This window comes from Hemicordylus capensis, chromosome 1 (assembly GCF_027244095.1).
Source record: "Hemicordylus capensis ecotype Gifberg chromosome 1, rHemCap1.1.pri, whole genome shotgun sequence".
Lineage (NCBI taxonomy): Eukaryota > Metazoa > Chordata > Lepidosauria > Squamata > Cordylidae > Hemicordylus > Hemicordylus capensis.
In genome coordinates, this window is record NC_069657.1 from 245696860 (window position 1) to 245711859 (window position 15000).

General features: G+C 41.2%; 1 protein-coding gene and 1 long non-coding RNA gene across 10 annotated transcripts in view; one reads left to right on the top strand and one right to left on the bottom strand.

Annotated features, from left to right (window-relative positions):
• Nucleotides 1–15000, bottom strand: part of RUNX2 (RUNX family transcription factor 2) — a 366905-nt gene that overhangs the window by 127292 nt on the left and 224613 nt on the right. For 6 of the 8 annotated variants that reach the window (XM_053284100.1, XM_053284101.1, XM_053284098.1 and 3 more), the window contains one exon: nucleotides 14479–14640. The exons of the other annotated variants lie outside the window; for them this stretch is intronic. In XM_053284100.1, the coding sequence (XP_053140075.1) occupies nucleotides 14479–14640 (162 nt within the window). The remainder of the gene's footprint in view (nucleotides 1–14478; nucleotides 14641–15000) is intronic. 8 annotated transcript variants of the gene reach the window in all.
• Nucleotides 1691–15000, top strand: part of LOC128339738 (uncharacterized) — a 42430-nt gene continuing 29120 nt past the window's right edge. Inside the window, exons 1-2 of one of the 2 annotated variants that reach the window (XR_008313190.1) lie at nucleotides 1691–2051; nucleotides 2140–2661. This is a non-coding gene — a long non-coding RNA (uncharacterized LOC128339738). Of the gene's footprint in view, nucleotides 2052–2139; nucleotides 2662–2729; nucleotides 2920–15000 lie in introns of those variants that run through there. The other variant, XR_008313191.1, reaches the window with a different exon arrangement.

Here is a 15000-nt window from a genome sequence, read left to right on the forward strand (position 1 = left end):
TTCCCACTTCCCTGAGGCCTGAAAAATTACACCTAAGTATTTTAATGCCTTGACTTGTTCTATCAATTGCTGATCTATCTTCCATGTATGTACTTTTGGGCGTTTCATAAAAGGAAGAATTTTGGTCTTCTCATAATTAATTACCAATTCCTCTTCCTTGCAATATGCCGCCACAGCATGAAGTGACCGCCTCAGGCCTACTGGGGTCACTGCATCAGTAATCATTGCATCATCCACATATAAAAGAATTGAAATATGCCTATTTGCCCATTTAGGTGGGGGAAAAGACTGATTACTCAACTGAGAGACTAGAATTAATATAGAAATTGAAAAGTGATGGCACTAAAATACAACTCTGGCTAACCAGGAGGGGTTTATCATTGCCTCCTCCCACGCAGTCTGAGATGATGCCTTTCAGCATCTTCCTATATCACTGCTGCCCGATATAGAAGTTTCCCATAATCTGGGAAACATACCAACGGGGATTCGAACTGGCAACCTCTGGCTTGCTATTCAAGTCATTTCCCTGCTGCACCATTAGGTTACCTAACCAAGGATATTTTGAAATACTGCATAACAATTGAAAAAAGGAGTTCTCTGGAATCATTTAAAAACAACAACACCACTCAAACATGGATCAATTTGAGTCTTTTTAGCCTACTTGCCCATACCTATCTATGTTTCAGCTGGAACAGAATTTTGCAAAATTTCAATTTCCGGACTCTGAAGCTGAAATTTAATCTAAACATTTGCCATATGAATTTTTTAGTCAAAATTTGAAATGTGCCTGTTTTGAATGGCTAGATGAATAAATTGAGTTAGTATAAAATGTAATTATACAGCAAATACAGCTATCAAATATAGATTACTACTGCATGTCTGCAGACCATTACTGTAAGAATTCACTGCTGAGTGTTCAATATTGTCAAATACTGACTGCTACTCCATACCAGATGGCAAATATTGTTGAATATTCACTACCACATGATAGATACTGCCCAAAACGGATGGTACTGCCAGTCAGTTGCCACATATTGTCAAAAACTGGCTGCTACATGTCAAATACTGATAGGAGTGCCAAAATTCGTATTGCTGAACATCGTTCCCGCATCCTTCATAAAGTGGTAGAGGCTCCTCTTGTGGCTCACTATATAGACAAGCAACATTCTGCAGATGATATATGGTTTTTTATTCTGTACAAATATAGGGGGTCTTCTTTTGCTTTAGAAGATGTCCATCGTGTTCTCCTTCAAAAAGAGGCTTTATTCATACACTTCTTTTCCGCAGAGACACCTTGAGGTCTCAACTCTTATAATGATCTCTTGTGCTTCTTGTAACTTTGGAGCACGTGGATATTGTTCTGATATGTCTTTGCATCCTGTGTATGAATTCTAGTCTCTCCCTTGTAGACCTTTTAGTTCCTGGGTTTGGTTAGGTTTTTGTGGCTTGGTGGCCTTTTTCTCCTCTCATGGGTTTTGCCAGCTTGTGGGTTATGCGGCTCCCTGGTTGGGGACTGGAGGACCCCCCTGGATATAAGGTCTCCTCTTGAGGTTGTATGGCTTTTTGAGTTTTGATGTTGTTGCTTTACAGTGGTCACTTTCTGAGTTATTAAAGTATTGTTTATTATGATTGTGGCTATTACCACTGTGTGTTTTTTCTGTGTTCCTCTGGAGCAGTTTACTGGCTTCACGGCATTTGAGTAGTGCCTCTGATTAGCTTTTTGAACTAGTGATTGGTTATCTGGTTTGACCAAACAATTACTGTTATTTTGGCTATTACCACTGTATGTATGATTTTTCTGTGTCCCTTTGGAGCAGTTTACAGGCTTCACGGCATCTGAGTAGTGTCTCCGATTAGCTTTTTGAACTAGTGATTGGTTATCTGGTTTGGCCAAATAATTACTGTTATTTTGGAATACAGCTGCAGAGGCTTTCCTGCTAATTAGCGTTCTGTTATAAGCTGTGGAGTCTTGTGGAGAGTTAGTATGCTTTTAGGCTTTTACCTGCCTGGAAGAACTTTATTGAGTGTTACTATGTTCTGAGCCAGCATATGTGAGTATATTTACAAATTAATTTTTATATTGACCAGCTTTTTTCTTCATGTATAATAATCATTTTCATGTGATATTTTTGATTGTAGTATTGTTAATATAGCAATGGAGACTGATGAAATGTGCACCTGAAGAAGAGTTTAGCGAAACAGCTATTTATCCTGGGGCAGCTGTTGGTGTGCCTTTTCCAGTCTCGTGCCCGTTCCGGTCTCTTCAGTCAGCATTCAGCAGACTACACAGCATGTACTGTTTTCCTGTTATCAACTTTTGAAACCTTGAGTACAAGTGATTACATCCCTATCATCGCTCCCAACTATCAGACTTCAAGAGCTGTTATTGTAGATGTGAGCGAATTTGGAGCCACATATTGATGCCAACTTCTGGCTGTTAGGTTTTTTGCTTCCACCAGACTCAGGGCTCCTATTGGGAGTTTACTATCTATGTGCATTGTATTCATTCATTCATACATGCTGTTTGTAGATGTCTACCTGGCTGGTTTTGTGTATAGCATATTTCAGTCATACACTTTTTGCATATATACTGGTTTGGGGTATATTCTATATCATGTTTAGTATGTTTATTGATTAAATCTTATTTCCATCTTATTTCTATTCAATTGCCTATTAGATCATTCTGTTCACGGTTTGTTTTTGTTTTTCTACATGTCAAATACTGTCAGACCAGACTGCTCTTTCATGCCTGCTGTCAGATCTGTCCAATGTTTATTGATATTGAAAATCTTTTGATGTCAACGACTGATGCTGAAGAACAAATATCTGCCATGCATTCTATGGATATTTCTGTATCCAGGACCAGACACTCTATGAAGAATATTTGCCATCAAAGACTGCAGAGGAGAATTTTGATAGGTAGGTTCATTTCACCTCTAAGATTTGATATAGAACCATTCAATTGTTTCACATTTATTGATGAACAAATGGTTTCAAAACGTATGAAGTAAAAAAAATCTGGCACATAAATCTGTTTTGGGAAGATACCGGATATATACACAGAAAGGTGGTGACATGTTTACCTTCTCTGAGGTTAAAGCCAAACTGCCTTTGGAGATGAGAGCTGGTCTTGTGGTAGCAAGCATGATTTGTCCCCTTAGCTAAGCAGGGTCCTCTCTGGATGCATATGAATGGGAGACTAGAAGTGTGAGCACTGTAAGATATTCCCCTCAGGAGATAGAGCCACTCTGGGAAGAGCATCAAGGTTCCACGTTCCCTCCCTGGCATCTCCAAGATAGGGCTGAGAGAGATTCCTGCCTGAAACCTTGGAGAAGCTGCTACCAGTCTGGATAGACAATACTGAGCTTGATGGACCTATGGTCTGACTCAGTATATGGCAGCTTCCTATGCTCTTATGTTTAGTGCTACTTAATTATAAAGCACTCTTTGTTAGTATTGATCTCAGTTTGAACTTTATTTGACTGAAGAAAGCTGGTCAAGAAAAGGAGTTCCATTCCATTTTGGTTCAGACGACATGCCTGAACTGGCCTGCCTACTATACAACTGTGCACAAGAACATCCCACTCCACCTTCTTCCTTTCTCCGTGTGTGTGTGTGTGTGTGTTTGCAGGCTGTCTGAACTGCCGCCTCACACCATTAGAAGAGGGAAGGCGTGCATACTCATGAACGTATGTCTCTAGGCTCAGGGATATTGTTCAAACTGCAGATTTTTATTTTTTTTAAAAACAAACACTTTTATCAAACTACCCACCTGCAAATTATCCTAGATGGAGAAATGATTTCTAGCTACAGTGCTTAGAGCCCCAATCATGTAGCCCTCCCATGTTGAACATCCCATTGACTTTAGTTTCAGAAACTAGGGTGGTAGGATCTGTTCCTTTCAAATGTCTGGAATCAGACATTTCGTTGTCCCTATTAAGAATTAGCATATTGTTTACAAAAAAGCCAAAAAGGCCAGCTAGGAATAAATCATTACCAAAGCAGTTCAGGCTGTGAGGCCTTATTCCAGTTTAAGTTAATATAATTTTAATGAGCACTTCAGAAAAGGGATATGGCGCTTATGGAAAATGTCCTTAATTAATATCAGACCTCAAATTATGGATAACAAAAAAGGCAGTATCATTTGGTCTCAAGCTGGAACTCAAGTATGTTTTGGCATCATTACTAACTGTTAGCAGCAAGTTCTGAAAACAGATGCAAATCCTGATATGTGCCCTAAATATAAAACACATTGCACAAAAAGCTCAGATAAAACATATATCTATGCACTCACACACTGATTGCAGTGTGCTATTTCCTGCCTGTACCAGCAACAAATATATTCCATTTAAGACAGTTCCACTAGTTTCTTTCTACTAACAGTTTTTAAACTCAAACTACTATGAATATATGAACTCGTTTCATGTTTTCTGTCAAAGATTTTTCTGTTTTCCTATCAATATTAATTTTAGATACTGTAAATGAAGGAATTATAACCTAAGATCAAAATAATCAACTTCTTTTTGTGGGGGGAGGGATCTTGATTATTTATTTTGGGGCCTAAATATGGAAATGAGAGCCTAATTTTAGGACATAGATATCTGAAAATCCTGGTCTATATTCTCAAGTCAGGAAAGCAATCATCTTTCATAGCATTCAAATAATGGCATTAATGAAAAAATTCAGACAGACAGCATATTTAAAAACAAAAAATGATTCTAATCTAGGGTCTACCCAAATGCAATTGTTTCTACTATACCTTTTCATTCTTCTCCTCTTCCATTTTTAAAAAGTATTCTCAAATGTAATTTACATGCAATTTTCTTGTGAAATTAGATATTATTTGTTTCTGCTGAATATGTTTTTCTAAAGAGACTGAAACAGTCCATGAGGAGAGATTGTGTTCTTGGCATCCTGATGCACAAAAGGTATGTTAGAGTTTCTGGTAAAATACAGGGTTGCATCATGAAACAATTTGTTCTAGTAAGAACTAATCTGCCTACTTTCCTTTCACTTTAGCTACAACTGGACTAAATTTAGTCCAAACTGGTTAGGCAGTTCACAAGTTAGCCCACTTGTGCCTCAGACATTCATGCGTCCACCATCATGAATTAAGGTGGATGACATCATCACAAGCTATGCATCTGAGGTGTACCTATGTATCCCTACAACTGTACCAAATTTGGTCCAAATCGTTTCCCACTTGCACCTCAAACATTCACGTGTCCACCATCCTGAATCAGGGTGGATACAAATACGACAAATATTTATACACTTCTTTTCAACCAAAGTTCCCAAAGCGGTTTACATACAGAAATAAATGAATTAATGAATAAATTGAACAGCTCCCTGTCCCCAAAGGACTCACAATCTAAAAAAGAAACATAAGAAAGACACCTGCGACAGACACTGGAGGAATTCTGTGCTGGGGTTGGATAGGGCCAGAATCACCACTGATGACACCATTAAAAATGACACCACTGAGGTGTCCCTATGTGTCCATACAGCTGTAGCAAATTTGGTTCAGATCAGTTAGGTGGTTCACAAGTTAGCCCACTTGCGCCTCAAACATTTACGCAGCCACCATCTTGAATCGGCGTGGATGATATCACAAACTACAGTGAGGTGTCCCTGTGTGTCACTCACTATATCTGTACCAAATTTGGTTCAAATTGGTTAGACAGTCCACAAGACAGTCGAGCTCGAAACAAAACGCAGACAGCTGAAACATTTTGTTGAAACAGGATTGAGCTGGTAGTTTTGACAGAACAAACACTTTTGAGTGTTTTGGCCATAGGGAACAATGGGGAAATCAAAACACCCCATTGTTCCTCATGGGTTTCGAATAGGATACTACGGGAGTTTGGGGAAAGGTTAAATATTTGTTTAAAATTGTCTGCTTGCCCATTTCTTTTGTGGATTGGGTGGTAGGTAGCACCCATCATGCCCTACCATACAACCCACTCTGGTGTCCCTAGGAGCTATCTATGGGGAACAATGGGGCGCTTAAAGTTTCCCCATTGTTCCCTGTGGCCAGAACAAGCTGCACACACAGATTTGCCCTGAAAAACACTGCAGAAGCACACAGTTAATGTGCCAATAGGGGCACAATTTCCCATGACAACACTTGAGTTGTATGATAACAAGCCAAGCAAGGAGATTGCAAGCCAATCAGAAGCCAGTGCCAGAAACTCAATCAGTTAGGGAAAAACAGGCCTCCCAAATGTCGCTCAAAATATCAAAAGATTTTGATTGAAACAGAGTTGTTTTATTCCAAGCTCGAAACAGGCCCTTTACTTAAAGAGCATTTTATATCAAGCTTGAGAGACTCAAAATGGCCCGTTTCAAATAGAAACGTTTAAACGTCAAAACATTTTGCACATCCCTAGTTTGGAGCCATTCTGTCTGACTTTGCATATATTTTTTGCAGAATACAAACAACAAAAAGGCAAATGAGGTTGAATGTAAGTGAATGTAAAGTGTTGCATATTGGAGCAAAAGCATCCTCATTTTAAACAGTATACAGTGTACTGTGCTTGACTGGCCAGCAAACTCGCCTGACCTGACCCCATAGAGAATCTATGGGGCATTGCCAAGAGAAGGATGAGAGACATGAGACCAAACAATGCAGAAGAGCTGAAGGCAGCTAATGAAGCATCCTGGTCTTCCATAATACCTCATCAGTGCCACAGGCTGATAGCATCCATGCCACGCCGCATTGAGGCAGTAATTGCTGCAAAAGGGGCCCAAACCAAGTACTGAATACATATGCATGCTTATACTTTTCAGAGGTCCGATACTGTTCTATTCTACAATCCTTGTCTTCTTGGTTCCATGTAATATTCTAATTTTCTGGGATTGTGGATTTGGGGTTCTCATGAGCTGTACGCCATGATCATCACAATTATAACAAATTAAGGCTTGACTTATCTCGCTTTGCATGTAATGCGTCTGTCTCATATATCAGTTTCACCTTTTAATTTGCATTACTGAAATTAATGGACTTTTGCACGATATTCTAATTTTCCGAGTTTCACCTGTACATGAAATTAAGTATGTGTTTGGGGGGGGTTTTTTGCTCCAATGTGCAATGGGGTTTGTACTGTTGGTAGCAAACCAGTGAAGAGAACTTGGGGTTGTAGTGCAGCTATGATGAAAACCCAGTCTGTGGCAGCTGTGAAAAGCAAATTTCATGCTAGGGATTCATCAGGAAAGTGATCAAAAATAAAACTGCCAATATTGTAAATGCCCTTATACAAATAAATGGTATGGCTACACTTGGAATAGTGTGCAGTTCTGATCACCCAATCTCCAAAAGGATATTATATTATAGAGATGGTTATGGTGTATAAAACAACAAGCAAAATGATCAAAGGGCTGGAGTTCCTTTCATCTAAGGAAAAGTGACTAAGGGGGACCTTCAAGAGCACCTTTCTTATGAGGCTGCTCACCTGGAGCTATTTAGTTTAGAAAAAAGATGATTGCGAGGAGACGTGACAGAGGTCTATAAAATCATGCATGGAGTGGAGAAAGTGGATAGAGATAAATTCTTCTCCCTTTCCCATAACACTAGAACCAGGCATCATCCCATGAAATTGATTGTCGGGAAATTTAGGACCAGAAAACGGAAGTACTTTTTCACACAACGCATAATCCACTTGTAGAATTCTCTGCCACAAAATGTGGTGAAAGCCAACAACCTGGATGGGTTTAAGAGGGGCTTGGATAACTTCATGGAGGAGAGATCTGTCAATGGCTACTAGTCGGAGGGCTGTGGGCCACCTCCAGCCTCAAAAGCAGGATGCCTCTGAGTACCAGTTGCAGGGGAGTAACAGCAGGAAACAGGGCATGCCTGCAACTCCTGCTTGTAGGCTTCCAGCGGCATCTGGTGGGCCACTGTGCAAAACAGGATGCTGGACTAGATGGGCCTTGGGCCCGATCCAGCAGGGCTGTTCTTATGGATATGAGAGATGTATATAAAAGCATGCATCATATAGGGAGAATGGAGCCCCTCTCTCATAACACTAAAACACATAGAACCTCTACTGAAATGTTAGCAAGAACTTCATGACAGACAAAAGAAAGCATGTCACACAATGCATAGTTAATTTATGGCATTCTTTACCACAAAATGTCGTGGTGGCCACTAGCTTAGGTGGCTTTAAAATATTAGACAAATTCATGGAGGTCTAGCATTTGTCTTTAATGGCTACTAGTCATTTACTTGGAAGAGAGTTCTAGTGAAATACTTAAGCACGTGTTCAGTATAGACATGCCAGTTTAACTAAATAATTACAGTGCACTAATGAGGTCATGCAAAACACAAGGGACTAAAGAAAGACCATTTTCTCTCTAAAAGGTATATTATAATGCAATTCTAAACAAATATGGAACACCCCAGACAAAAGCACACTTCTGATATTAATCAAAATCCCTACTTGCGCCAGTTTGATACATGCAGTGAGATGACACCCACAGTTCTATTCCTCAGCACCTAACTTAAGAAACTATAATCCCATTCATAGAACCACGAATAAGAAGGTTGGAGAAAGTAAACCCAGCTATCCAGGCTTGTGGGGACCCATGGGAATTCCTTCTATCCAGCATGCACAAACCTTGGTAGCCCACTTTTTTATCTGGTTCTTTAACGAGGTAGGAGGAAAAGAGGAAATGCCCTACTTTGGAGTTTGCGGCAGTTCCCTGCAGCCAGCAGCCAGGTTTGAAATACAGAGCTGTGGCTACAAGGGCTGTTTGCTGTAAATGTGCCACTTTGTACAGCAGTCTCTATGGTCCATTCCTCAAAATGGCTTGAATAGGGCTGGGCCTGCCTTCTGCCCCCTCATGGCCAATCACAGGGCGGATGCTGACATCATGAAGTTTTCCCTTCTCCTGGCAGTGTGATGCATGCTAGGAAGATTCTCTCAATCCTGGCAGGATCTTTTCTGTTTCAAGCTCCTGGTTGCTTTTCTTGTCTGGGCACGGGGTTTGCAGAGCCAAACAGAGGCTCTGCTTGTCTGACTAGAATAAGGTAGGAGCTCTTCCCCTGCTCAAACTACCTCCATATGATCATATGGATGGCCTCTCTCTTTCAGAACATGTACATTTTAAACTCAGGCTTTTTTTTACTGAGCTGTTATCAGAGGGCTTTTGACTTTTAGATAACTATTAAAATCAAGTTATATTTCACAGAAACTGCAACTGACTAGCACATCACTGACTGCTTAAGGATCAACTCTAGGTGACATCCTGGCTACAATGAAATCAACTGCAGAGCTCTCATTGATTTCAGTGGGACAAAAATCCTCCCTTTGTTTAACTGTTTATAGCTCTTACTGGACAGGATTCCATTATCTCTCTTAGACTTCCTCTCCTACACATGCACAAGCACTCTAATTGTCCACATGCATCTATCTGTAAGTTCATAGTTTGTTCACACAGGGGCATATAAAAAAAGTAACACTATGGTTGCCAGATGTCTCATTTTAAAGACTTACGCTTTATTCAGCAACATCTTAGTCCAACAGAATAAAACTGATCTCTCTTTTCATGGAACTCGTTTCCATCTCTCTTTTCATGGAACATGGAACTACGAGCCCTTTCTCATGATTGGTGAGAAAGGGCCCAAGAGAGAGTGGGGAGGAGCGCTGCTTGCACTCACCTCACCACAGATGATCCCTCTGCTCTCCTTGAACAGGAGGATTGCCCACCCACACGATTGTGATCAGCCGCCGGCAACGCGGAGGGTCAGAAGTTGTGACGTGAGTGCATGGTGCTTTATGGGGGGTTCCCCCAATGTAGGCCAGGAGACCCACAGTCTCCCAGCCCGGGCTGCAAGCAGCCAGGGCTGGCAGGCAATTAAAAAAAATGGGGCTAAGAGAGCGCCAGCTCTCTTAACCCCATTTAAGAGGGTAGCTGACTTGGTGGGTTTGTTGCTGAGGTCCCACTGGGATTGTGCACGATCCTGGTGGTTCACACACGAGGGCAGGACTGGGCTTGGCTTTGTTAGCTCGGTTTTGCCAGCACGTGACAACAGCCTCTACATGTCTCTACAGCTCTGAACCACTTCCTTAGTTTTGCAACTTTAATCTGCAGCTCTAGAATATTTTTGTTTGTTTGTTTGTTTGTTTTGTTTAACACATTTGTATACTACCTAAAATGCAAGTCTCTGGGCAGTTTACAACAAAACAATTTTAAAAACTGATAAAAAGATTAAAACATTTCAACAATTAAAATTTAAAGCATTAGAACTATTAAAAACACAATTAAAACAATGGAGTGGGTCTCACGATCAGTGAGACCCGGTTTCTCCCCGCACACGAGTGGGCAGGGAGCTCCGTGACAGAGCCGGCAGGGGCTGGGGAGCTCAGGGGCTGCGAGCGCACAGGGCATACTGGGGAGACCCCCGGAGCCGGGAGGCGGCTTTTCACCTCCCCTATGAGGGTCTACTCGCGAGTAGCTGCGGCGCGGAGCCGCGCCACAGCTACTCACGACCAGATAGCCCAGGTTTGTGGAGCGCTCGCTTCGCTAACCCGGGCTATGGGGAGGGCTACAGGAGCGGGTTACCCGCTCAAGAACCACCGGGCTCACAGCCAAGCCCGGTGGTCCCCCAGATTAGCAAAAATTGGGCTAGTTTCTCCTAGCCCGATTTTTGCTAATCGTGTGAATAGCCCCAATATCTAATGAAAAGCCTGGGTGAACAAATGTGTCTTGACTGCCTTTTTAAAAGTTGTAAGAGATGGGGAGGCTCTTATTTCAGCAGGAAGTGTGTTCCAAAGCCTCGGGGCAGCAACGGAGAAGGCCTGTCCCTGAGTAGCCACCAGACGAGCCAGTGGCAACTGCAGATGAACCTCTCCAGGTGACCTCAATGGGAGGAGTGGTTCATAGCGAATAAGGCGTTCTCTTAAATACCCAGGGCCCACGCTGTTTAGGGCTTTATGGGTTATAACCAAAACCTTGTACTTTGCCTGGCAACTTATTGGCAGCCAGTGTAGAGCTTTTAAGATAGGAGTGATATGGTCTCTCTGAGATGACCCAGAGACCAATCTGGCTGCCGCATTCTGGACCAACTGCAGTTTCTGGACTATGTACAAAGGCAGCCCCACACAGAGCGCATTGCAGTAGTCAAGTCTGGAGGTGACCAACAGATGTACTACTGTGCTGAAGTCATCTATCTCAAGAAATGGACGCAGCTGGCATATCAGCCGCAGCTGATAAAAGGCACCTCTGGCCACTGCCTCAACCTGGGACACCAGGGAGAGTTTTGTGTACAGAAACACCCCCAGACTACGAACCTGTTCCTTCTGGGGAAGTGTGACCCCATCCAGAACTGAATACATTGTTTTATGTTATATGTGCACATTTGTATGCATCTTTAAAATATGTCCCACTGTAATTCATAACTTTCAAAAGGAAGGAAAACACATAGACAACATAGTTGCCCACCGTATGAGTGGCACCTTCTTAAACACTTTAAGAGCCTTGGGGCAATACTAGCCCTATTCAGTCACTGTATGCATGTACAGATATCTGTAAACATGTACAGATTTTTGTGTGAATGACTGTATACATGTTCACTGTAAATCTAGGTATGGGTCCCCTCAAATGCAGGGTACAGATAGGAAGTGTACTACTGTATGTCCATTCAACATAACTTGAGAATAACTGTACGTGCATACAGATCTATATGATACATAGATTATATGTGCATTGAACATCATGTCTGAATAGAGTTACTGTTTTCAGGCTAGCTAAGGAAATGCCACCCATAATAATTAACATACTAATAGGCACAGTAGAATTAGGGACTGTGTGGGATGCTTAGGCTTGCTTAAGGATATGAAAATTCTTGAGGCTGCCAATGGTCTACGTTCCTTTTTTTTTTTAAGCCTCAAATATTCACATGAATATTTTTAATCTTATTCAATGAATAAATATTGTTAACCATTATAAAAGGTAATACACAATTACTTGTATTAATATTAGTGTACTTGTTTTACTGATTTTGTGAACTGCCCAAGAAGTAATATACTGGAGGGGCGGGGTATAAATATTCTAAATAAATATATTAAATTTTAAAAAGAAAGCAACTAGAGTTGTACGACATATCAGTACTCAGGACTGCTAGGAGCTTGCCTAACATTACCTTAGTACCAACTGGAACCTCTGGCAGCAGATGTCATCCTCCTTTTGCTCTAGAAAGATCACATTCTGACAATATCACAATGGTGAGGGGAGGCCACATGGATCAGTGGCACTAAAGTAAAATCAGTAGCCACCTTTGGAATGCCTGAATGGTTTACCAACGGCATGTTTTGTTTCCTTTTATAGCATCTTTGGTCTACTCTGGAGGGCTTTTTAAAATTGTTTCAGTTTTTATAAATATCCATTTTAATTGCCTATTTTAAAAACTTCAGTCCCTTGTGACCTTTTTGGGGCAATGTTCTTTGGTAAAATATAGACCAATACAGCACATGTGCTATAATACTCACCAGCCTACTAGCTTACGTCAGCTTCTCTTTATTAGGGAGAAGGGGAGAAATTTGCAAGGCAGAGCCTAGCAGAGGAATCTTCTTCCCAAACAGTAAAGGAGAAGTGAGACAGTTTGTTTGCTTGCTGCACTTTGTTAGTATGATTTCTAAGCACATGGGCTCTTCCACTTGTTAGGCACTCATGTCTGAATGAACACTGACAAGCAAGGGCTGCAGGGCAAGAAAGTTCCCCAGCTGCTGCAGTCTCAGCCTAGCTACTTCCTGCAGGTACTGCCTGCGGCAAAGCTGCAAAAATAACTGCTTTGGCAATCCCAGGCCATACTTGAACTGAATAAAGATAGTGTAAATTTAAAAAATAACAACCCTTATTTAGACCAGTTCAAAGAAAAACATGCTTCACAGTTGACAGTTAGAACAGAGATGGCTGGCTGGTGTTTCCAGAAGCCATGAATTTACACCTATCCAGTATGGACATGACAATGAATGTATCTTGCTCTCTGAAGACACACTGGGGAGTTGAGACCAAAAATACTTTTGCTGCTCTTTGTTTGAGAAATTAAAAAAAATCTCTCTTCTAAGATAAAAGAAATGAAAGGATTTGAACTAATCAAATCCTATATGCCTCTTGGCTGTAGTCCAGCCTGTCAAAAATGCAGTGAGGTGAAGTAACACTTATATAGCACTATGTCGGAGCATTTCAGAGAAAGGCGAAAAAACAAGACAGACATTCACCTGGCTGGGAGTCAAACAGGTGTATGGAATGAGAGTGTCTGAGACAATAACAAAGCCTTGCAAACCTAGGGTGGGGTAAGAAGAGCCGATAGAGTAGCCCAAGTTCTTCACGCTTTAATAACAAATAATAAAGTTTTTCTTATACTACACATAGTTCAGGAAGAGAGGCCACTAATTTCCACACCTGTCTCTTTAGAGCATCGGTTTTCCAGCACTGGAACTTTTCATTTAGCTCCCACCACCACCACCACCGCCCCATGACAAAACACAGAGGATGACTGTCTGCAATTACATGCTGCATTAGAACACAACAAGCAGATTATTTCACATAGAAATATATTGCTCTGAGGGCTGTGTGTGCGTGTGTGTGCGTGTGCACTGACGCACGCATGCACATGAGTGTATGCGTACAGATATACTGTATAGAGAGATCTGTTTAATATGACTGATATTGGTGTCAGTCTTATTTAATATAAGTTTCTAAAAATTTTCCTTTCCTCTTCCATAATTACACATAGTGATTTGTCCAATTCATTCCAGCAAGTGAGCTTCTAATAGGGATTTTATGTATAATTAACTAAGCGAAGTGGCTTTTTAAAACTATTGTCTTTAAAGGCATGTGTGAGTTTTCAACCTTATTATGATAGATATGTAGACCTTAGTCAGTAATAACTAATCTAATTTATGAGAGTCCGATTATAGCAGGGATCATCCAAAAGAAAGAAAACATTTAACTGTTTACATAAAACAGACAGAGCAAAGCAAATGGTGTGAAGCAGACTGAAGCTATGAGATCTTCACACCCTGAAACCATAATATGAAAACGACAAATATTATATACTGCTTTTCAACAAAAAAAGTTCCCAAAGCGGTTTACATAATAAATATAAACAAATAAAATGGCTCCCTGTCCCCAAAGGGCTCACAATCTAAAAAAGAAACAGAAGATAGACACCAGCAACAGCCACTGGAGGGATGCTGTACTAGGGATGGATAGGGCCAGTTGCTCTCGCCCTGATAAATAAAGAGAATCACCACTTTTAAAAGGTGCCTCTTTGCTCAGTTATCAGGGGCTAACTGAAGCCCCTGCTAACATAAGGCTAAAGAAAGATGAAGGGGTTCAGCTTATAGAGCAATCCCAAATGGTTTTGCTAACCTGCAGGTGCGGGTAAGTATGCTGCAATAAGTATTAATCTTCGAGGCAGCCTTGGCCTTTCCTATTTCTATCTGAGATAACTAGTTCAAACATGGTCTTTACCTGAGAGCCGTCTGGGCACATCGGTGATGGCAGGAAGCCCTGTGCCTCGTGTGGAGGACAGGGGTGTTGTGGAATGAATGGATGGTGAAGTCATCTGGCTCAAGTATGATGGGTAAGACTGGTCATAGGACCATGGAGGGGATGACTGTGCTTGTCTGGGGTCTAAAAACAAAACAAAAGAGAAAAGAATTTAAAATGAAAGACTTACAGACAGAAGCAGCTGGTGGAATTCAAGAGCTGGTGGCATTCGAGAGCCTTTCTATAAGATGAGAATGTGTGAGAAGTAAGAACCCCAAACACTAGGCCCTTTTTCTTCATGACTCCATGGCCTGTCTTATATTGTTTCAGAACTGACAAAATCAGTGGGACTTCAGAGAGATGAAACTTAAGATATATGAAATGAATGATCACTCAATTGCCTCCAATAGCTTCATTCATATGGGGCACTAACTCCTTCTTAGAGATCAGATCTTGGCGAGCAAAGTAAGGGAGGCTTCACAGGGTTGTTCATTTAATCAAGAT